Below are 23,533 nucleotides of genomic sequence, written 5' to 3' on the forward strand. Positions count from 1 at the left end.
TGCCATTACCGCCGAGGGTCTCTACATGAAGCAACTATCCAAGACCTGATGATGTATATGTGCTCAGAAAAATTCACCTTATCTAGCCAGCAATTGAGCGACATTGAGAAGCCGATCGAGAGCCAAGAGGCACTTGAAGAACATCTTGCGCCGATCAGCGATGATGAAGAGGTTAAGCAAAGTGAAGATGTCGAAGGGAATATTGCAACCGCGAAGACATATCATGTAGAATAGGTCGAACAAGGAGAACTGGTATTAACTAATACCGAAAGCTTACTAGTGCAGAGCAAAGGGTAAAAACGAGTGTTACTTAGATTGGAACCTCTCCATCCTTTCTTCTTATGTTATCTTTTGCTTTACGGGGGTTTGTGGTATGATTGGTAAATGTATTAATGTATCTGATCGTCCTTGACTCACTTATTGAGAGGGTCGAGCGATGAATTTAGAAAAACAAACCAACAGGCAATAATACAGGACTATGTCAGATGAGTGATGATGATCTTATGTTCTGCTTGTCGACTATGTGTGATTTCAGCTAGATAGAGAATGTCTTCAGTGAATCAGCTTCGGCCGATAAAGAGGAGTCTTCAACGCTGACTAGGCTAGGGAGTACTAGGCACTGAGTTTTGATCTTAAGATATATATTAAGGATTCTATACACTGTCGTTAAATTTGCAGATAAATTGTTGAACAAACTGTTAATCAATCAAGTTGGCTGGTTGGGACGCAAACCATATACTAGAGCACTATTATATCTTTAGGATCAAGAGCTATGATCCCAGGTTTCTAAACTATTTCCATTATCTAGGCCTCTCATTATGCTGTCAAAGAAAGCCATATCGACACCCTGAAATGCCCAGTCGTCCACCCCGGCAGTTAGCCCTGGATCCTGATAGTTCTGCAGGGGGGTATCAGAAACGGTATCCTGATATCGCGATGTGAGCTGCGCAGGCAGACCATGCACACTATCGACAGAGCTGTAACCCGCTTCGGCCATTGACCTAGGAAATGCATTTCCATCGAAGCAACCAGAGCCAAGATCACGCACTGCAGCTTCCGAGATCTCGGTGTTATGCATACCAACCACCGGAGCGTAGTGTTGGCTATTACTCGAGGGAGGTTGTGCGTTGGTAATTTCCCTGGAAACAACGCCCTGACTCGCAATCCTAACGATGCCAAAGTAAGGTATTTGCACCCGAACAACGCCGTTGTCGTTTTTGCTTGACTGCAACACTGCACTTTCTGGGGTCTGAACGCTGACACTCTCCGTGCTGATGCCATCTGCTGTTTTGGAATCGATGGCCAGCAACTTATGCAATAAGTCCGCACTTTGGGCACTTAAAGTATCCCCGTTAAGACGACTAATTTGCTCCATGTTCACCTGCGCCTGCTCTATCATGGCACGATCACCAAGATATTGGTGCGCTAAGAGGTTGCTGGTCTTTGAAAAACGGTGGCTGTCGAGATGCGCCAAAAGTAGTGTAATGGCAGCCATGAGTGCAAAAAAGTCAACTGTCCGACAGCAGAAATTATTCCTGTTGTAACCACGAAACATGATAAATCGCAAGAGAATCTCCCTTGAGGAATTCACGCAGGTCATTTTGGAATATTCGTACTTCCGTTCAGGTGATGAACGAAGCATGTAAGGCAGATGAAGCTGATTGAGCAAGTTATAATGATACAACTGATTGAAAAGCCGTCCCATATCAAAAAAGAGAGCTTTTGGGTCATCTGCGACACTGTCTAGGTTTGGCATAAGCCACCATTTGCTAGGCATACTTCTACCCGCTTTCTGTAGCTCCAAGTCGAGGCTTTGTGTCAGAGAAAAGTCACTAGCGCACGAGTCAGACTCGTTGCGCTCCAATATGCGAGACGCGAGAGTACAGTGCATCCGCTCGAGGCGGCCCATAGGGATGTCATCTCTGAATCCTGTGCCAGTAGCCATGCTCTGATCAAGAGAGCCTTGCGTAAGACCCAGCATGAGACATAGATTACGGTCGAGCGAGACAATTCGAAACCACATGAACTGTGGATGAGGTTTTGTTTTCTGGTCGAGGACCTTGTACTTTGCTCGGCTTTGACTTTGGTGGAGACTCATCATTTGCGCAATAGCCATAGCCCTCCGGTTCGCTATCCAGCTTCGTCGTAGATTTCCACCATTATGGTAGTACATGCTTTCCATCATAACACACTCCAGTCCTTCAATGCTGCCAGAAAACTCGTCGTTTGTTGTGACCAAATTAATAACAGTTCCTGCTAATCGTTCCACCAGAGCGGGAAGTGATTCCGGCAAACCGTTTATCACCCCAAGAAAATTAGGGTGGAGGTGCTGCAGGAAAGTAGCAATGCAAAGCATATGTCTTGCGATCAGCACTGGATGCGAACTCGGACTAGGTATTTCCAGTAAACTGTCTGGCGAATTGAGGCCTTTCTGCTTGAGAACAGCATATGGAGTGTTTAGCATCTCATAAAAAAGTATGGACTTTTTACTACGGGCATTGTATATCATCTCGATAACTTGTCGTGATGGGAAGCACGCGAGCAATCTTTGAGATAGCTTTTCATATCTCCCTTCAGCTTCAGCCAGGCCATGATCCTAATAAAATAAGTGACAGTTCATTATATGCTGGACTTCAAACAATGTATACGTACATCCGAAAGCTTGCATAAAGATAAGAAACGTGGAGATTCTTGGTCTGTTGATGCAATATCTAGAGTAGGGATTCCATGGCTAGGTGTCGGAATTTCGCTAGTTTCGGGTATTCCTACTCCCCTATGACGGTCCAATTTCCTAATCAGTTGCTCAAGCAATTCTTCGACCCTTGCAACACGATTGTTATCTTTGCCGCTCGCGTGATGTCGTCCCTTCCTCTCGAGATGTCCTGCGTTCTCTCTTCCATCAACAAATTCAAACTCTTGGCTCACGCATTTGGACTCTCGCCGCTGGCAGCCAATGCAGATGGCTTCGGTGTCGACTGGAGAGCTGGGGTCTGCATACACACATTTCATCTTGCGCTTTTTGCACTCCCAGCAACTCTTGGTCCCTTTGCGGATCTTCCTCCGCTTCGCCTCTGATTCGGCAATGATCTCGTAGTCCATACCCTTGTTCATACAGAGATTCAGTCAGTCAGTCCGTCACGGGGGGGGGGGTTTTTTTGCTGCGGAGGCCGTAAAATATGATGGAAGGTGAACAGAGCGATCGGACCGCCGGCGGGGGAAATTCTTGGGGACTACGAAGGTGTATAACGGCCAAAGTCTAGATGCCTGATTCTTCAGGCTTGATACCTTAAAGTGCCTAAGGATGCCTTATTTAAAACTGGCAGAAAACTAAGATACCTGAATTACTATGATTGGTGCCTTACTAAGCAAAATATCTTTCCAGGTGCCTAAGTTCAATAAAATAAAGCTATTCCTATCACACAAAACAGCACAGCATCCTCCCCCCCTCCCTTAGTCCTGGCGATGAATGAAGACTGTTGAATAAACTAGCACGACTTAGACAAATCTGAATTTATTTAAGGCACAGCCCGAATAGCCGTATTTGTAGTGTTTTGGGAGAGAAGTTGAAGGACCTCTGCTTTGTGAGGTTCAAGATCGATGTAAGTAGGCATTTGTGCGGTTGCGGTCGGTATCACGGCGATGGATAGATATAGGAATAGCTTTGGGGCGATGACGATAATGACGATGATGATAGCGATGATGGAAATAATGATAGGAATAGCTTCAGTTTTATTCAAATGCGACACGCTACAAGAATTCCGCGCTCTTATTGGCTGAGTCAGAGTGGTGCAAACATCCATAGATGGCTTCATTTACAATACAGCGTATAGAGCGGTGTCTAAAAGCGGTCTAAAATAAGGCATCTTCAGGCACCTTCAGGCATTTCCAGGTATCAACCCTGAAAAATCAGGCATTTAGACATTGGCCGTTATACACCTTCGTAGGGGACAGCTGACTTAGCGTATGTCATTCGACCGCCGCGAAATGTAACATGCGGCGGAGAAAAGCCCCTCTATATTTACATTAATATTACATCTTACATTTAGTGTGAGATATGAAACGGATAAGGATTACCATTTGGACATGTGCAAAGAATGACTGGCAACTTATAGATAGCATCGGCGGTTCGGACGATTCGGGGCCAAGGTCGATGATCTCGGGATATTGTCTAACAGTTAAACTACAAATAGCCATTTAGCACGTAGCTAATATAGTAATCTAACTGTACTAATCTTTCCCAACGCTAGTAAAATCTAAGGGGGTGTGAGCATTTTACTTGCCACTAGGGACATCCGTATCCCGAGCCTCACTGTACGGTCGAAAAGTGCTGCGACGGGCCATGACTGTTTACCTACTCGTTCCTCCGTCCGGACAAACGTCTGGAAGAAGCTCCGCCGAGGACAGGCTCAAAGTCGGCCGACATTTTTGATATCTGTTTTTCAAAACTATTAAACGAGCTCTAAAAAGCCTCGTCTCCATGTGAACCTATTATTATTCACTTCAATTTGGCCTGTCGTGTCGAGGACATTATTCCTCTACAGTTATCGACCGGTAACATTCCAACCATTACTATTAGCGGAAATGATTTCAACATTCGACGTGGAAAAAGAGCGGCGGAACACGAAATTGAGCGTACAGACATCAATAACCAACGCTCCTTCTGCGGTCGGTTTAGAGAGCGAGAATCACAATGCTTCAAATGACCAAGAGACTTCTTACCTATCGGGAAATGTAGATACTGAAGAACTTGACCTGGACGAAAAAGCACAGTATCCTCATGGTCTCAAGCTACTCATCATTGTCGTTGCTCTTGGTATGAGCATCTTTTTGGTTGCCCTCGACATGGTATGTATCATAATCCATCAGTGAGGAGCGGAGGCACTCTTCAAAGTGCCATCATCTAATGTTAATGTGAAATAAACAGACGATTGTAGCTACGGCTATTCCAAAAATCACCGATCAATTCCACAGCCTCGATGATGCCAGTTGGTATGGTTCGGCTTTCTTTATGACTACTGGAGGCTTCCAATCAACCTGGGGAAAGGTATACAAATTTTTCCCGCTGAAAACATCGTTCCTGCTTGCGGTTTTCATTTTCGAGCTTGGAAGCTTGATTTGTGGTGTGGCTCCAAATTCTGTGGCACTGATTGTCGGTCGTGCAATTGCTGGAATCGGTGCAGCTGGTATTGGGAGTGGAGTCTTCATTATCATCGCTTTCATTGCTAGTCCAAAAAGGCGTCCACTCTTCACCGGTATTATTGGCATGTCTTACGGTATAGCGTCGGTTGTTGGCCCCCTTGTTGGTGGTGCATTCGCTGATAAAGTAACTTGGAGGTGGTGTGAGTACTTCTGCTACTCAATTGATTAAATAAAACAGTTGTTCTTCACTGGACACTGGGCTTCGCTGACCTTTTTTTTCATTTAGGCTTTTACATCAATTTGCCCGTTGGAGGCGTCGCAGCCACTTCCATTATTTTCTTCTTTCATACACCTGACAGAGCTTCGACAACTAAGGCTACATTCAAGGAGAAGCTCCTGCAGATAGATCCTATCGGGACGATCCTTCTAATCTGTACCATAACTTCATATATCTTGCCACTGCAGTTCGGTGGACAGACGAAGGCATGGAACTCCAGTAATGTGATCGGTCTTCTTGTCGGCTTCCCTCTCATGATTATTGCCTTTATGGTGTGGGAATGGTTCCAAGGCGAGCGTGCTGCCTTCCCGCCGCGTTTGATGTCGAACCGCCTCATCCTTGTGAATTCAATCTACGCGTTTCTTTTCGCAGGTTCGTACTTTATCATAGTCTATTACCTTCCTTACTACTTCCAGAGCGTTCAAAATGTCAGTCCTACTATGTCTGGTGTACAAAACCTTCCTTTGATTGTCTCGATGTCGTTAGCTATCATTGTCTCTGGTGGCAGCATCACCAAAACTGGTCATACTGCTCCTCTTATGGTTGTTGGTGGGGTCCTGGCAGCCATCGGTTCGGGGTTGTTGTATTCGCTGGAAATTGGTACAAGCACAGGCAAGTGGATTGGATACCAAATCGTCGGCGGAGTTGGATGGGGATTGGCCTACCAGGTTCCCATCAATGCGGTGCATGGTACGGTGGTTCCCAGTGATATTGCAACCGTGACGGGTGTTATCGTCTGTGAGTAGTTTGCCTACCACTTCTTGATTATCCGGTAAAAATCTACTAACACACCTCATGTCTCAGTCTTCCAAACTGTTGGGGGTGCAGTTTTTGTGGCTGCAGCACAAGCTGCCTTCGTCAACCAGATTATTATCAAACTTGCCGCAACTGCACCGAGCATCAACTCAGCCTTAGTGATCTCAACTGGTGCGAGCGAGCTGCGAGACGTCTTTACAGCTGATCAGATGACTGCTATTTTGCCTGCTTACATGACCGGTCTCAAGGTCGCTTACGCCATTTCGATCGCTGCGGCGGGAATCGCTTTCTGTCTCAGCCTCTTCAACAGATTCAAGAAAATTGACGCCCATGCAGCAGCACAAGGCTCTGAGAGTGCCCCCATCAGTGCGACTGTGTAATGGCCTTGCTCTTATCATGGTCTTTCTACTTTGTGTGCCTTTATATCTGTACTTTGAGGTGCCTCAAGTTTGTGTCTGAGGATGGGCTTAGTTGTAGACTTCATATCTTTTTGTTCTTTTTTTTTGGACTTAACAGTGTTTAATATAGGGTAGAAATTTTTCTCATGGTTTGTGTGGGCACTCTTTTTTTTCTAATATCAGCTTCTTAACATCAATTAATCAGTATAATTTCCCCAAAGCCCTTCCGGTGGAATGAAAATATTACTAGCACAATATACCGCCGGCCCCTTGTTGGGAAGGAGTAAACGATACTCCATCGGAGTCACCAACGTTCCAAATGATGAGTTTAAACAAGTTTAAAAAATAAAAATAAAGAAGTGAGATTGGGACTTATATTCAAAATGTAGAGTGTTAGTAATACTTAATTTATTAATGGACTAAGTATCGCATAATCTTTTGAAATATCTCAGAGCTACAACTCAAGTCATCATACCGAAATGCCTTGATAATGGAAGCTAAACTCATTGAATTGAATGGTCCAATATGGCGGGCGACAGCGGCGTCAGTCCCGGACGAACTACCAATGCGAGGGTGTGAGGGTGGAAGGGAGAGGAAATTGACCGGAAATCGAGAGCATGGTGGAGATGTGGGATGATAATTTAATGGAGGGATATGTGAGGTGTCGGTTTCGAAGACGGCACGTATATATCTCTCTACCTCTAGCTTGACATGATTTATGATTCCTTTCTGCGTCTTTGGCCTTGTTAGAATCTACGAGAGTAGATAGATTACGGGACTAATGTAATGTATTAGATAAAGCTATGTAAAGCTACCTATGTAAGGGAGAGCATCTAGGAATACACTCTGAGAGTCTAATACTATGGGAGTGATCATGTGACTACTGGGAGAATCTCAATAGGCCATTGTTTGTCACTGTGACACAGATGAATAATTGCCCTGAGTGACGCAGTCCTGGGCTATTGGTCGGCGACATCGGACAAGGGATGGCCAGTATCACGACCTGCATGTCTAGAATAACGGCATGTAGTGGGGATAGGCGACTTTCCCGACAATAATTTAACGACAATATCTTGAGTTCGAAACTTCTAGGTAACGCGTTTTCTTTTCCTCCCCTTCTCTATATCGTAGTTTTTCTCATAAGCAATGAAAGTTGCTAGGTGATGAATTTTATCTCAAATATTTCACTATGTACTGACCATCACCTACCGGCTAACCTAAACGGGGAGATGATGGTTATAGACCGGTGGAAGATATACCAAAACCAGTCTATAGAGTTGTGACCGAAACAAGGCAAGTATAAGGAAAAGTCGGCAAAGGAAGAAGGCCACATTAGTGCCTCGGCGCCATACAGGAAATTCAGGTGCAAAATAGTGGTGTTCATTCAGCGCGTTCAGGTGAAGGGGCTGAATGGCTGAACTGAAGTAGGGCGGCGGTATGTGTGACTGACTTTCTAACGAACTAAAAAGAAAAAAACATACAACAGTGAGGATTCGCTGGTGGTCACCCACCCAACTACTAACTCACCGGCGTGTGGCTTAAGTACGGCTGAGCGGACGGGAAGCCCTGTTTTCCACACCCTATGGTCGTATGTATTATAATATTTGTGGGGGGGGACTACAATGTAGAAGAAATGGTTAGGATAGAGGGAGCAACACGAATGCATGGTATTGAGATATCCGAGATATGGGGAAAGAAGACCCAGAGAGAAAGGAAGATGATCGACTACCTACCTGGTACTTGGCAATGCTATGTAAGCAACCAATCCTAACAATGCCCACCTATGTTGGCAAGGATATCAATTAAACATAACTACTCCGTACTCCATGCAGTTTGCGCTAAAAGAAAAGGCTCGTGACTGAAATCTAGCCGCTGCTCGATGGGCCCAATAGCAACTCAACCGAATCCCCAATAATCAGTACTGATCTTAGTAAAAGGGTAAAATTGAAAGAAGGAAAACAAATACCAAACACAGAATCTCATCACAAGTAACATGATATATATACATGACACCAAAAATAAAACAAGAACGTCATTAGCAGTGTGTCATATCGTATTACTGAGAGGATTTCTTGACCTCGCATGGTTTCTCTCATTCAATACCGTGAATAAATCTTTTCGTTGGATCGGTTTTGCTAAAAAGAGGTCCATTCCTGACCCGTAAGCTTCGTGTCGGTCACTAGCACTTGCAAGGCCGGTCAGGGCGACAATAGTTGCAGGTCTAAATGATTCCTTCTCTGAAATATCGAGCGTGCTCTGATATTCACGCTCAGCCTTGCGAATAAGCCGAGTAGATTCAAACCCGTTCATGATAGGCATGGAGATATCTGTGCTTGTTAGAATAGTGCTTCATATACAAGAAGCAAAGCACTTACCCATCAGAATGACTCCAAACTTTCTGGGATAAGCTCTGAAAATATTCAACGCCTCCAAACCATTGCGGGCTGTCGTATAGCCGTATCCTTCTTTCTTCATATGTGCAACCAATATCTGCAGATTGATATCATTGTCTTCAACCAACAGTACTGCCAGAGTCGGCTCCTGTTCTATTTTGGTCAATCCCTCACGAATGGGTAATGCGACAGCGTCACTTTCATTTCGAGGAAGATGAGTGTTCTCGGCTTGCTGTGAGTCTTCCGTTTTGTCCAACTTGCGGTATGCATCATCCATCGCCTCTTTTCCTGCTTGATGGTTTTGGAAATCTATCTCATCTTCTGCACGCTGTGCTTCGATATCTTCCCTAGAAACTGGAGATGACTCTGTCAACTGGAGTGCTTTCTTCTGAGATTGATCTATATTAGAGTCATCCCCAGTCAGAGGTTCCTGGCCTTGTTGTCGCTTGATGCAAATGTTAAAAGCCTTGGCTAACTTGCGCGGGCCACAGGGCTGACTGATAAATTCGACAATAGTCTCGTGCTTCGATTGGCTTGCTGCAATAAACATGAGATGTGCTGCCTCAGGTGACCGGCAAATTACCACAATCGGAGATCTTCGATTCCCGACATTACCATCGGAATGGTTCTGGGTTTTCGACAACCACGATTCCCAAGTGTTCACTGATTCGGTGTCTGTCTGCACAGCAACGTAAAAATCGCACGAGGGGAAAGAAGGCTCTAATGGATTCAAAATATGGACATCCATCTGGAACCAGTTCTTGCACAATTTCTCCAAAGAAGTACAGAGAATTGCATCTCGATCGGAGATATCAGGTGATCCCAGCTCCAGGAGTCCCAGCCTCATGCCACGTGTAATGGGTCTCATTTTCAAAAGGGGCTCGGATTCGGTGGGACTGGGGTTGGTAATTTGAGTGGGTACGTGGGTGAGAATCACCTCAATCGAAACTTCAGTACCACGGCCCCGGAGTGAACTGACTTCGATGTGACCACCCATGGATAAAACCGCATGATGAACAATGCTAAACCCTAGTCCGTTTCCAGGGGCAAGCGAGTCTTCTTGTGTGAATGGAGTAAACAAGCTATTCTGCAGATACTCCATGCTCATCCCGATGCCCGTGTCCTTGACCGTGAGAGTCACCTTAAAGTCACAAGGTCCTCCGGGAAAGGCATCTTTGACAGGAGTGACAGGCGATGCTGTTAACTTTACTAAGATAAAGCCACTCTTGGTGTACTTCAGGGCGTTACCAAAAATGTTCATCATAATGCGGCGCCAGGCGCCTATTTGGGTGGAGAATCTCCATTCCGTAGCTTCATCGATATCCAGAATGATGCTAACCTCACTCGCTTGCTGGGAGGGCCCCAATAGGTCGAGTGCCATGTGGTTCGGGCGGTCGATCACCATTGATCTTTGTGGGCTGTGGTAAAAACTGTATCCTGCAAAAACACTTTCCATTACCTCTTCCAGAACGGCATCCAGTTGAATATCAGACTTCAGGCTAATCATCCCGGTATGTCGTGTCCGCCGTGAAGGCTTACTATGAGGTGATGGGTCTGTGTTTTTGTGTCGTCTTGAAGGGCTTTTCCGTTTATGGATAGCTTTGTTGCCTTCCTTCCGGAAATTGTTTATTTTCGAAAAATCCAGCAAATGGTTGATCGTATCCAACAACGTTCGCCCACAAGATTCAATGGTGTGTACCAATCCGTGCTGAAGTGCGTTCATCGCCGTATCCCGAAGTATTTCTGAGGTGCCAAGAATACCATGGAGAGGACTTCGTAATTCGTGCGAGATGCTGCTGACCAGATTTGTTTTCGCCTTCTCCGACATCTCGACATCTAGACGATGCACCTCCGCCATAATACTATTTCCGAAAGCCGACAGATACGTGAGCTCAGTCTCAGACGTGAAGACGCGCCTCGGTGTGTTTGTCCATACCAGAGCGCCAGAGAACCATCGAGCTCGATGGGAATCCCAAATTGGCAGGAGAGCGATGCTGCGAGCTCCCGGGAAGAGGCGAATAAGAATATTTCCGTCTTCTTTGAGCATGACACTACGCGTCTTTTTCCGGCTTCCCCTTTCTCTTCTACCAATAAGGTCGGCGTTAGGGTCTGAACCACCACGGTCCAACGAGCTCTTGCAGGGTGCATCGCTACTTTCATCTGAGGACATCGATCCCTCTTCGCTGAAATTGAAAATCTTGCCATGTGGGTAACGCCGCAGAAGCGTTTTCAACAATACTTCCCGGAGGGCAAGTCTTCCTTTTGATTCATCGTTGATACTGGATGTAGTCGAAGTCGAAAAGCCTAGGATTTCACATACGGTCGTATTCTCTGGGGTAGAATTCTCTGGAATAGTGTCCTTCCCAGCTGATGCGGTAGAGTTTTTCTGAGAATCAGATCCGGTGCTATCGTCGCTGCTGCCCATGGAGCTTTCCAAAGTACCGCTATCCGAGCCTGGCCCCTTTCGTTTCGTATCGCTAACGAGGCCACCATAAGACCCAATGCTCGCGTCGAAGAAAGCGACGCCTTCGACTTCTATCGACTCCCGGATGATGTTAGCTGCTCGCGAGAAGACTTGTCGAACCCCGATGGACAGCATGTCATCCTGTAGATTTTCGGTCGACGCCGTGCTTCGGACGGAAAAACTGGTTTGCGACTCAATTTTGTTGAGCCTTGATATCTGGTCGATACTGGCGTCTGAGCCCTTGTCGGACTGGGTCGTTGACGACGAGGAGCATGGTCCTGGGGAGAGGCTCGGTGATGGTACACTAGACAAGTCGGAGGATATGAATTGCTCCGGGCGATTTCGTGGAGATGCTTGTGACTGTAGCGGTGAGGAGGATGGGCGAGTGTGGACAGTGGTGAGCAGACCAGATTTGATTTGTGCATTTTGCTGTAGTATATTTAGGTGACCTTCTTCATGCTCCTGTTCATTCAGGCGTAGTCCAATTTCTTGGACCCACTCCTTGCGGAGCGTCGTCCTACCTTCCACAAAACTTCCAAACCCCACAATCATTCTCTCTGCACGATGATGCTCCGCTTTGCATCGAGCCATGTCCAAGTGAGTCATAACAGTCGATGCCATATTTTGCAGGAACTTTACCAACGGCGCGTCCAGTCCGGATCGTGGCTCGTCATCGATAATGCAGTAGGATCCGATTGTGATCCCTTTGGAACTAATGATGGGGGCACCTGCGTAGAACCTTGCTTTCGGAGCGCCAGTGACCATCTTCAATTGGTTAAACCGATCGTCCTCACACAAATCAGGTACCACGAATATACCCCCCTTGATCGCATGTTTTTCATCCTCTGTTTTGATTTGCGGTAGGGAGGCGACTTGTTGACATATCCCATCCTCTTTGGGGACAACGCAGCAACCTAACCATAACGCATCGCGATCATTCTCCACTGTATGATCTTGAAGACTGAGTGTTCGAGTGGCCTCTGCAAGGACATACTGTTGGTTCCGACCGAAGAGCGAAATCAAGGCACGTTGAGCCTTCAATCTCAAAACTCCTAGCTGGGCAAAGGCTGTCAAAGCGGTATCTGGTGATGATCGAGGGACATAGGCAGGATATTGATCTTGTGAATTCTCAGGTGTTGCGAGAACGTTCGGACCAGATTGAAAAACTTCGTTGAGTTTAAGATATCTTTTTTTTATGAATGTAAGGTTTTAGTTCGCATTCTGGTAACGGGGATGAGGATAGTGGAACCCTGTCCACATACTTGTATAGTTCCCTTTCCTGTGCTAGCTTGAACTTCGGTGGTCCATCTTGCGCTGGCTCTGGCGATGACATGAGATATATGTAGCGAATTCTTTTTGATAATTTTCATGACCAGACAGACTAGGAGACAGACTTGGGTATGGCAGAGATCTTATGACCTAAATTTTGAATCTTGGAATCTTGGAAGTGGACCCGTTTGCATTACATAAGACAACCATTGGTCCATAACTACCTAAATACTAGTATTTAAGTACTCCGTAGGGGCATAAAATATGAATGGGCCGATCCGTCAATCATATTGTTCCCAGCTGGTTCGATCGTCAATTGTATTATTTTGTGGCTTGCCGTTTTGATTTGAACAGGGAATTCAGAAACTGTGGAGAGTGGCAATAATGCCCACACCGCCTTTGGGTCTGTTGCACGTGAGTTTGAACTATTCTCATATGTAATCACATAGATAAATCAGGCTGCTAACTAGTTAACTACATCCATGGATAATTAGTTAACTATGTAATTACTCCTAATTGATTAAATAAGATTGTTTAGCTGCTAGGTGATCATAAGGACAAGCAGAACGTCTGTTTAGTCATTGCAGTGGTAGTTAACTACCTAACTTAGGTAGGCCCTAATATTCAATGGCCCATGGGGATCACACATACATAGATCTTCTAGACTACGTACTTTGTACAAGGACTACAAGAACTATATGAGAGACAAAAAAGCTGTCCATTTATTCTAAAATTATCAATAATCTATATGACTTTTTTTTAGCCCCAGCTAATTAGATAATGCCTTCTCATTGCTGTATCATTTTCACCCGTGTCACTGGACCCTTGTAGACTCTCCGGGCATAGATAACATAATAACCGAGTGAAATCACAACGACACCTCCAAAGATAGCCGCACTCCAATTCATTGTAGTCGGATCCACCTCCTTGGTCAAGGGGAAGAAACTAAAGATCCATATCACCAGCAAAACCATGATGGAAATCGTGTCACAGACGGGAGTGAACTTCCCCATACTCCAACGTGCCGGTGGTAGCGGTTGATTGCGCCAACGTCGAATACGGACGCAGGTAATAGAAATAATGTAGGAGGACAAAAGGGCGGCTGTACCCAGGGACATGATGGCGTTGAAAGCCACAGAAGACCCAATGTTGATTAAGGAGAGGAGAGAGACAATAACGAGACTGACGCAAAGGGCATTTAATGGGACCGTGAAGGTTGGATTAATCTGTTTTTTCCCGCCCATTTTAGTGAAGGTGATGGATGGGGGCATGTCAAACAACTTACCTTTGCCAAGAAATTGGAAAAGGGAAGACCCTTGTCTCGGGCAAACGAGTAGATCTGACGAGAGGTAGTGGCAACATTACTGATTGCCGCGCAAAATTGCATGATCATAATCACCACTGTCATCCCTGTTGTGGCGCTGACTGATCCTGTAGCATTGAGGAAGACCTGTATGAAGGGGAAGCCTGTTTCAGACTGGAGCACTTTATCAATGTCTCCCACACAGAACGCAAATGTGACTATCATGACAAAGCCAGTGGACCCGTTAAGGATCAGCGTCCAGACCATGCCCATGGGGAGCACCCGAGATGCATCTCGAATTTCCTCCGCTGTACCACGATATTAGTTAATTTCCCCTACATAGATCGGGTAATAGCAGGATACATACCCATATGAACTGCTGAGTCAGGGCCTTTCCCAGATATATCGTTAGTAACAGCCAAAATAGGATCTATCGATGTGAAGACACACCAATTAATGCATAGATGGGTCCAACCAATCCTGCCATACACGAGAGTCCATTATTACCCCATCCACCCCGATCTTCGATTGAACCAAAGACTTCGGAAGCAGGAATCTTCGGGGACAAAACCCAAAGTGGGATCAAAATTCCAAAGAAACCGAAGCAGTGCACAATCAAGATGATACCTTCGATCAAGGGGAGCTTCTGGGCCAGGAATGTATTAAACATCAAGGCTACCAGGGCCACCGCAATGACGAGCAGTGTGACATGCCATGGCTCATAGTTATACGTATCAGGATAGTTTATGGCAATCACGCCGACCATCATGTTAGCGACTGTATAACAGCATCCTGCGATACCGGTATGCCAACCCAACACGCAAATCCAGCCAGTGATGTAGCTCAACAGGGCCTGGGAACTGGCAGGTGCAAACTCCGACACCCAATGATACTGGCCACCGGACAATGGTGCCCTAGAAAGATCGAAAAGAAGGGTTAGAATCTCAGCCCGCCAAGGATTGACAAGGCGTCCGAACTATACATACATTGAAGCCATCTCAGCCATTGAGAGGATCACAAAGCTGAACCCTGCCAGGCCTCCCAGGTAAGTATAGATCATACCTCCTTTACCACCATTAGTTAATCCATAAGATGAACCGCTAATGTTATTAATAGGTCAGCACATGATTCAATATATTATAATAGAGTTCATTATTCTAGTAGAGATATCGATCAATATACTTAGAGAGACTTACAATAGAACTGCTTCCCACGTGCACATCAACACCGCCGTAAACCCTAAAACTGAAAGAAATCGGAAGTTTCTCTATAGGACCTGTCATTTTTTGCTTCTTCTCTCTAGCTTTGATGATTTGGAAACGGGGATTCAGCAAAGTTGAGTAGAGTTGCATACGTTCAGTTCTTGATCTCGCCCGGCACGCCACATGTCTTGCTTGTCTTGCGCCGTACCAGCCTTTTGGGAGGATGAGTGGTCCATGGAGGGGGTCTTCTCGGCCGTGGATTGTTGGACGTCCAACATGATTCCGTCCTCACGCCCCATGGTAAATGATTATCACTTCAATTCTGGTGATGGGGAAAGGAGTTAATTGAAGGATGTCTAAAGGGCAAAAACAGTAAAGGGGGAAAACAGTAAAAGGGAAAAAAAGAAAGAGCAACCGGAAAGTAGATAAGGGAATCAAAAATATTAACTTGACGATGGTACAACTAGGGCGAGAATATAGCCGTGCTTTCGGCAAGAAAATTACAAGGTAGGGGCAGATACTGTGACATTAAAAAACTAGAGTAGTAATAATAATTTATATATATTGTGAACCCTGGTCAGCAACCAAAGCTTTTGGTAGGTTGCGGCTAAAGTACGATGCATTAGGGCACCACTAGGAGGACGCCGGTCGTATGAAGTAAACACTATCATCCTGGCTCCACGAGTTGGGTGTTTTTCGCATTACGGAGTACACTAGGCTATTATGCGTGATTAATTTGTTCCAGCCTTCCTTTTGGCTTAAGTGGGGGGGTTACATGCACAGCTACCACCCCGAGGTCTGCCTTTAGCTATCTGGCCCCATTCAGGATCACAATCCTAGCTGACTATTCATGTAGACACTTTGTCAGAATCATCTGATTGGGTGAATTATATATTGATTCACAATTCCTCCGAAATTAGCTCTAGCGATGATTTACGGAGTACGTGCTCTGTGCTCCGTATTCCGTACGGAGTACTAAGATGCGAACAATGGCCTAGGCCGACAACTCTGGAGATCCCGCCCCCACGGTTCGCTACCACCTACAAAATTGTCCGTATTTCAAGGCTTGTACTCTGTATTGTATATAAAGAAAAAGTTTCTATATAGATCTGCTAAGCCTATGTTAGTTTTCGCACCTGCACAACCCCCGGGATATATTGGCACAGTTAAAATCTTTATAGCTACTCCGCGCTACGGAGTAAATAAATCATTGCTATTAATTTAAGTTTTTATCCTTGTTTTGGCTGAAGATAGGCCAGCCCAGTTATAAATATGTCATTTTGGCTAATAATTATTGAAGGGTCAGACCTTCCTATTTGTAAGGTCGACCTCGCCTGATGGAGAGCGGTTTATAGAGGTTAATTTATTCTAATCAACTTTTTAATTGCAGTAAAATGCTACTCCGTACTGTAAAATGATCTGCATGACCCACGTACATCGCGCCCAAACCTCCGAAGATAACATTGTATGTTCGAACAGTTAAATCTACCAGGACCCCTGTCGTTCATTTGATCCTTCGATTCATTCATCCGCCACAAATATGGCCCTAGTATTGCTCAAAAATTATAACAATGGCTGATCGCAAAATCTCTGATTTCTATTCCCCGTCACATCTTGCTTGTTTCAGCCCCTCTCATGGAGTCTGTCTCTCCCTATGCGGTCTCGGCGACGAATCGAAGTGGTTTGATTGTCATCGTTGAAACACTGTTTATGTCATGGATGATCATAGTGACCCTGATTCGACTCTATATGCGTCTTGAAATCAATGGACCGGTCAAGATTGATGATCTGGTTGTGTTTGCCGGGAGTGTAAGCTCTATTCGTTATTATCCCCATCCCCTGACCTTTCTTTTTTTCCCCTGGCCTCATCGCCCCTTGAATTTGATCAATGCATCTCTAATATTGATGCGCTTGAATTTTCTAGGTAATAGCCATCGCTCATGTAGGAACAATCATGGATGCAATCTCCCATGGTCTAGGCCGACCGGAGGACGAAAGCTCGCTGTCGAACTTAACACGCGCTGGAAAGGTTAACTTCCCTCCCAAATCCACTTGCTAATTGGGGGAAAAGGAACTGACGAAAGTTAGTTCAGAGCGTCTATGCAGCGAATCTCCTATTCCTGGCTGGGCATGGCGCGGCCAAGATTTCCGTATGTCTGCTTCTCAAACAACTAGGCCGACAAAAACGCTACTTGCTCTATTCCAATGTCCTTTTGGGCATGGCGACAGCGTGGACACCTGCTTCAATTCTTGCGGTTGGCCTCACTTGCTTCCCACAATACCAATTTACCATGGCGCAACATTGTAGTAAAATTGTGTGTTATACTTACTCAAATGAAGTGACGCAGCTAACAAGTGGGAGCAGGGTATTGCCTGGAAAGTTATCACTGCATTTGACGTGATTACAGATGTCCTCACCTTCGGACTGTGTGTTTTACTGGTATGGGGGATTCAGATGCGGTGGAAGCAAAAATGGGCGGTGGTTTTTGCATTTGGGACGAGGACCCCGTGAGTGTCTCATATCCCTAAGAAAAAGGTAACGAAGAAGTGTAATGGCTAATCATTATTCTTTGATATTTAGGGTTATCATCTTAATTATCCTCCGTCAAACTTATCTCGACCGCTCACTTTTCCATCCCGACGCGCCTCTACATCTATCGGATGCAATAATTATGACCGCCGTTCTTCTTCACTGCAGCATTATGGTATCCACAGTGCCATGTCTAAAGCCGTTTGTTATTGCATTCAACACAGGATGGGGACAGGGCGTCACAAACGGCAACGGTCAACATTCGTATTTCACACCCACTGGGAAAAGCGCATCGAGCAACCAATCTCAAGTCTACTCAATGAACCGAGGAGATGAAGGCGATGTCAATCTGACTACTTCCCGGAAATCACAGGATAGTCAGCACTCGCAACGTCTGATTATCCGTCAGACACGGGAATGGATGGTGGAGGAAGAGGAATATGAGATGCACTCGATAGCCTCTAACCCCCATTGAATTTGTCAGATTTCATAGCTCGTAGAACTTAGCTTCTACAACTCTACTCAATCAAGCTACTCACATTCCACCATACATTTCGACGTAGCCCTCTCCTGACAGAATTGAATTTATGTAAAATATCATATTTTATTCACGGGGAATAATATTTCAACATCCTGTCAAACCACACAGAATCTTTGACTCGGATTTTCAATTAACATATATATCCGTCCATTCCATTTGGTTAGCAGATATGCTGCGCTCATCGCAACTCGAGCTCTTCATAAATCAACTGGCGTGTCACTGCCGCCTCATCCTCTGCATGTAACCATCTTTCTAGCGCCTTCGTACCCAAGCGAAAACTTTTCTATGAGATAGCGCATCTCCTTATTTACGCTTGATAACCAGCTTTGTTAACGCTATAGGTTCATAGCAAGGGGGTCCATAGATATGTACATATTTCTGAAGCGAAGGTTTCCCGAGTATACAGCTGATGAGTGTCATATCGCGCTATATATATATTGGAGCCTGGAATATCTGAGCGTAATGCTCAGATATATTTGTCTTTTTGGTGTGTAACTCGCCAGTCCAGGGGCAGGTTGTAACAGAATTCTACCTAGGATATCCCTTACTCTTTAGGATATATTTGAATATTTTTAACGCCTTGGGTAGCGAAAAACAAAGACATGTGGAAAGAGCTTATTTTGAGGTCTATATAACAGATGGATAGCACCAGTAAATACAAAGTCCCAACTAAATACCATCAGTAGGCAGCTCTTGGAAAGCCAAATATAGCTTCCGTAATTCCGAATCTCTCTGTAGCAACACTTCAGCTCTATCGCACTCCACAAGTTCCCCATACTTGAGCAACATCACCCGATCGAACCAATGAATATAACGAAGCCGATGCACCACCGCAATGATAGTTTGTTGAGAAAATTCCTTCTCGATGATATCCTGCATGATTGCCTCCGTTTCCCAATCGACACTAATACAAGAAAATTATTAGCACCTATCTCGATGAAAATCTAGAAAATTCGGGGATGGATAAAACAATTATCTCATTAGTCATTACCTGCTTGTAGCCTCATCCAAGATCAACAAGGCACTCTTCTTTACAAGGGCTCGAGACAAGGCAAGCAATTGCCGCTGCCCGACCGACCAGTCCGCAGCAGAGAACTCCATATCCAAACCCCCTTTGGCACGAACTCGATCCCAGAGGCCCACCTTTTCGACGGCACGGATCAGTTCCGCATCTACCACGGACTGGCAAGGATCAAGGTTGAACCGGAGGGTGCCTGGCATAAAAAATGGATCTTGGGGGACAACGTTGATACGCGATCGGACTGTGCTTCTCGAGATCTCAGCGAGGTCTTCACCGTCTATGCTGATACGCCCAGACTGAAGGTCAAGCATCTGCAGTATCGCCATGATAAGTGATGTCTTTCCACTTCCGGATGGTCCGCAAACTGCAATTTTCTCCCCAGGCTTGATACTTATCGTAAGGCTTTTGAGGACCGCCGGAGTGGTTGAATGGCTGTTTCTGACTTAGCTTTGACTATTTATAAAAAAAAAGAACTTCCACTAAGGCGAGATAATACGTACTCATATCCAGCAGTCACGTCCGTGAGCTCCACCGCACCACTGCAAGGCCAGACATGCGGCAATTGAGGAGCAATTAGAGATCCCACGCGGCTTTCTTCCGAGGGAGTGTCTTCTATGAAGCGTTTCACGCGCGATACAGCCCCGACAGAGATTTCAGTCATGGTCCACATCTTGAGAGCATTCGCCAAAGTTTGATTGAGTGTCAGTAGAATGTTAAGTGCAACCCCAATGGATGCTCCATTGAATTGATCTCTCAGGGATGTGATCATGGCAATCAAAATGACTGCGATGGCCCCTACGACCAAATCCAAAACCAGAATCAGCCATTGCTGGATACTGTAAAGCATGTAGACAGGTCGCTGCGATCGGTTTAGAAGGCTGTGGCTTTTCTCTCGCATCTGGGGGCCCCAGTTAAAGGCTTGAATGCTTGATATGCCCTGGATTGTCTCGAGAAATTGTGTGTAGAGAGGCGCCTTAGCTTCAATATCCAGCAATCGGACCTGTCTGGATGTGCGCAGGTAATATGACTGAAGGAAGAATAGAACCACCCCTAAAAATGGGATTGAGGCTGCCAGATATCTGCCCATCGCACAGATAATAATAATCTTGATAAAAACATCAACAAAATCTACCGAGTGAGTTAGTTAGCCCTAGCTGTATATTGAAGAATATCTCGCACTAGTCACGCAATTGACGGCATATATGGGTAGCATCATATCAATAAGTTCCAAATCTTGACTGAACCTATTTCAGATATATTAGAAACAGACAACAGCCCAGGCTAAAAATTTTAAAACCAATAATACCTATTCGTTATCGAACCGGTGTCTACACTTTGGTAGAGGCTGATCGGTGCCCTACGATAGAAAATATTAGTATACCGAAATATGGATGTTAGACTATGATTGCCCACCTAAACGCTGTTTGGAGAAGATCGGAATGCAAATTCAACGAAGTGTTATTGAGAGCTCGAACGAAGAGCAACCTAGGATCTCTAGTCAGCTCTGAAAAAAAAGAAATCGCTTCTACCAACGCGTACCAGCAGCCAGCAACGAGACTCAAAAATGTCAATCCAAGTATCAAGCCGTAAACACCGAGATACATCCCTAGTTGCTTGTTAGGTTGCTCTTCATTTGCCTCGACCCACCATTGAATCCATAGCGCTGGAAGAAGTTAGATTTCCTTCTTGTCAATAGGGATCGAACAGAACAGACCTTGAAAGCTGGTACAGAAAGCCTCAACAACAGTGAATGCCAAAAACGAAACCAGAAGACCGTATCCTGCGCTCCGAAAGTAGTATTTGTACACGGGCCAATTCCCTTGACGCTTAACATGGATGATATTTTTATCGTCGGTTGTTTCCACAGAAATTCTGGTGTGAGCTTTTTTTGGCACAACAGCGAGGCCAGAATTTGATATCTCTGCCGTTGCAAGAAGAGGATCAGACGTTGGCTTCTGAAGTTTTGAGACAATGTTCGGTTCCTTAGAAAGCATCTCATTGTATGACCCCGATGCTGTAACCTTTCCTTCGTCCATCATCAGGATTTGATCCGCATGCACAAGCAACTGATCTATGTATTTCTTTTTAGCAGTGATCCTTGATCGTGATTTAATAGGCATTATTTGCCCTCAGTGGATCTCAAAACATACAGGTACTCATGACGAGAATAACCGATATCCCCCGTTTTTTAAAGTGGCCGTCTTTGCCAAAAAGCTGGTCCGTGATAAGAGCAATTCTCGTCGAGTCTAGCCCGCTGAACACATTGTCTAAAATAATCACGTCAAGTCTAGAGTAGACTGCTCGGGCGAGCGCCTACCGATAGAAAGAGAGGATTTGTTAGTACATACAAAGATAGTTGCATGTTATGCACAATGACTCACAATTCGCTGCTTTTGGCCTCCACTAAGTGAGATTCCGCTGCTTCCAGCCAGATGCATGTCACCATCTGAAAGAGTGTCGAGGTCGTCTTGCAGGCCACACGCTGCGCATGTAAAATCATACCATGTCTGATCAAATTCCATGAATCCGATGATATTGTTCCGAATTGTGTCGTTCCTGATCCATGGGATCTGTGGACAATAGGCCGCTCTTGAGAATGAGGCTGTTCTGGAACCATTTGTCACCATGTGCTGGTTAAGAATGCTCTCCAGCAGAGTTGACTTCCCGCATCCGACAGGACCGATGAGCATAGTAATGCCCTGGGGGATATCAACAGTGAGATTGCAAAGCACAGGTTCTTTTTCTGGGGACCAGGCTATGTTTGCATTTTGGAATGAGATCAAGAATGGATAGTATTTTTCGGGCGTCAGTAATGGCTGAACCTCCTCTTCATATTTTGTAGATAAAGAGCTCCCCTTCCCACAATATGCTTCAATCCTGTCAAAGCAAGCGACAGCCTGCCAGAGTGAGGGCATGGCTTGGCAAAATATGAGTAGGGGATTTGTGAGAAGAGAAATCAAAGCGAGGGATGTGAATGCCTGAGCAGAAAGGATTGACCCATCGTGTCGTACAACGGATATTATCGCGTAAATTGTAAATGTAGCAAAGGGAGCGAGGACAACAGGCAAGTTGGCTGGATTCAACGTCAGTTTATGTCCTAGTAGATATCTCATCCATCTCGGGTACTTACAGAGCGCAACCTGCCATATCAGCAACTTTCGGAAAGTAAGAGAAGTTTTCACTTCGATTTCACGCAGATGTGACACCAACGGTAAGATAACATTGCCCAACCCGAGCATTTGTACAGCCTTCATATTTCCTAACGTGTTTGCTGTCACTGCAAGCCGCTTTTGTACTCGCTCAATCCATTGTTTTTGCGCCTGTCCAGATCTTTTTGACACTGGGACCATTGCTAACACAGAACCTAGTGGCAAAGTTTCTCAGTGGTTGCTCTCGGAATATATCTCTGAAAATGAGTTGAGGAAACTCTTACCTAGTGAGATGACGAGAGGTACAAAGCAGGCGATCGCGATCTCGCGCTCTAACAACCAAATCCCAATGCCTAACTCTATGATGGATGCCCATGCCTCATGCAAGTTCTTCAAATTAGCCACTATTCGTTCCACATCAGTGCCCATTAATGTGATAGCTGCGGAGTCAGTCAAATCAGCCGCAGTCAGGTCGATAGTCTGGTCATAGATCATCGATATAAGGCCAGACCGCATCATGGTGAGTAGACGGTATGTTTGACGCCAATATATGGCGTTTGAAACCTTTTTTTTACCATCAGAGACATCATGCATTAGAAACAATGGATATAGACCTACCGCCAACCCCAGATACACCAGAACGTACGCGCCTATGAGTCCATTTCCGTAAATTCTAGGCTCTGATGACAATGACCCTCCAACATAATTCACGGTTGCTGTAATCAGAAAGGGCTGCGCGAAGGTAAAGCAACTTAAGGCCAGGCGTGGGAGGATTGCAGAGACGCAGGCCCATCCGTATGCACGAAATACAGCTTTGATTAAGCGATGAGAGCCGTTTGTGCTTGTGGAATCCCAGAACTTTCCAAGCTTGCTCCCCGAGGCTTGCCCTTGAAGATTCTTGTCGACCTCTGGAAAATCCTCGACCTCGAGAGCTTCCCGATACCCTGTCTGTAGGAATGGCAGTATCCAGATAAAGAAGCTTCGGCTCCAAACCCCGAGTTTCTCTTCGTCAGTACCACCACAGTATTTAGAGTGCAGAATCTTGGTTTTTGGAACCGACTCGAGAACTATAATTCCCACCGTCAAAAGCA

At 45.4% G+C, this 23,533-nt stretch overlaps 6 protein-coding genes across 6 annotated transcripts; 2 read left to right on the forward strand and 4 right to left on the reverse strand.

Moving 5' to 3' along the window:
* Positions 1 to 763: 763 nt before the first annotated feature.
* Positions 764 to 3,111, reverse strand: N7479_006158 (uncharacterized protein; the record flags this gene model as incomplete). Its single annotated transcript, XM_057253854.1, has 2 exons — positions 764 to 2,329; positions 2,653 to 3,111. The coding sequence occupies 2 exons, from the start codon at positions 3,109 to 3,111 to the stop codon at positions 764 to 766; spliced, it is 2,025 nt and encodes a 674-aa protein (XP_057107716.1).
* A 1,470-nt stretch (positions 3,112 to 4,581) lies between these two features.
* N7479_006159 (MDR family MFS transporter) lies at positions 4,582 to 6,552 on the forward strand (the record flags this gene model as incomplete). Its single annotated transcript, XM_057253855.1, has 4 exons — positions 4,582 to 4,845; positions 4,925 to 5,339; positions 5,426 to 6,154; positions 6,221 to 6,552. 4 exons carry the CDS (start codon positions 4,582 to 4,584, stop codon positions 6,550 to 6,552), a joined length of 1,740 nt encoding a protein of 579 aa, XP_057107717.1.
* A 2,064-nt stretch (positions 6,553 to 8,616) lies between these two features.
* Positions 8,617 to 12,760, reverse strand: N7479_006160 (putative sensor histidine kinase/response regulator; the record flags this gene model as incomplete). The annotated part of the gene is made up of 3 exons (XM_057253856.1): positions 8,617 to 8,897; positions 8,946 to 12,613; positions 12,690 to 12,760. 3 exons carry the CDS (start codon positions 12,758 to 12,760, stop codon positions 8,617 to 8,619), a joined length of 4,020 nt encoding a protein of 1,339 aa, XP_057107718.1.
* Positions 12,761 to 13,484: 724 nt separating this feature from the next.
* N7479_006161 (putative amino acid permease) lies at positions 13,485 to 15,500 on the reverse strand (the record flags this gene model as incomplete). Its single annotated transcript, XM_057253857.1, has 7 exons — positions 13,485 to 13,922; positions 13,982 to 14,307; positions 14,367 to 14,429; positions 14,489 to 14,913; positions 14,986 to 15,099; positions 15,196 to 15,266; positions 15,354 to 15,500. The coding sequence occupies 7 exons, from the start codon at positions 15,498 to 15,500 to the stop codon at positions 13,485 to 13,487; spliced, it is 1,584 nt and encodes a 527-aa protein (XP_057107719.1).
* Positions 15,501 to 16,836: 1,336 nt separating this feature from the next.
* N7479_006162 (uncharacterized protein) lies at positions 16,837 to 18,206 on the forward strand (the record flags this gene model as incomplete). Its single annotated transcript, XM_057253858.1, has 5 exons — positions 16,837 to 17,010; positions 17,126 to 17,230; positions 17,295 to 17,516; positions 17,567 to 17,709; positions 17,783 to 18,206. 5 exons carry the CDS (start codon positions 16,837 to 16,839, stop codon positions 18,204 to 18,206), a joined length of 1,068 nt encoding a protein of 355 aa, XP_057107720.1.
* Positions 18,207 to 18,941: 735 nt separating this feature from the next.
* On the reverse strand, positions 18,942 to 22,961 carry N7479_006163 (ABC transporter integral membrane type 1; the record flags this gene model as incomplete). The annotated part of the gene is made up of 11 exons (XM_057253859.1): positions 18,942 to 19,176; positions 19,264 to 19,725; positions 19,794 to 20,421; positions 20,616 to 20,650; positions 20,707 to 20,778; positions 20,833 to 20,956; positions 21,008 to 21,364; positions 21,444 to 21,606; positions 21,675 to 22,366; positions 22,424 to 22,645; positions 22,727 to 22,961. 11 exons carry the CDS (start codon positions 22,959 to 22,961, stop codon positions 18,942 to 18,944), a joined length of 3,225 nt encoding a protein of 1,074 aa, XP_057107721.1.
* Between the last annotated feature and the right edge of the window lie 572 nt (positions 22,962 to 23,533).

This window comes from Penicillium vulpinum (assembly GCF_028829585.1).
Source record: "Penicillium vulpinum strain IBT 29486 chromosome Unknown utg000003l_segment0_segment0, whole genome shotgun sequence".
Lineage (NCBI taxonomy): Eukaryota > Fungi > Ascomycota > Eurotiomycetes > Eurotiales > Aspergillaceae > Penicillium > Penicillium vulpinum.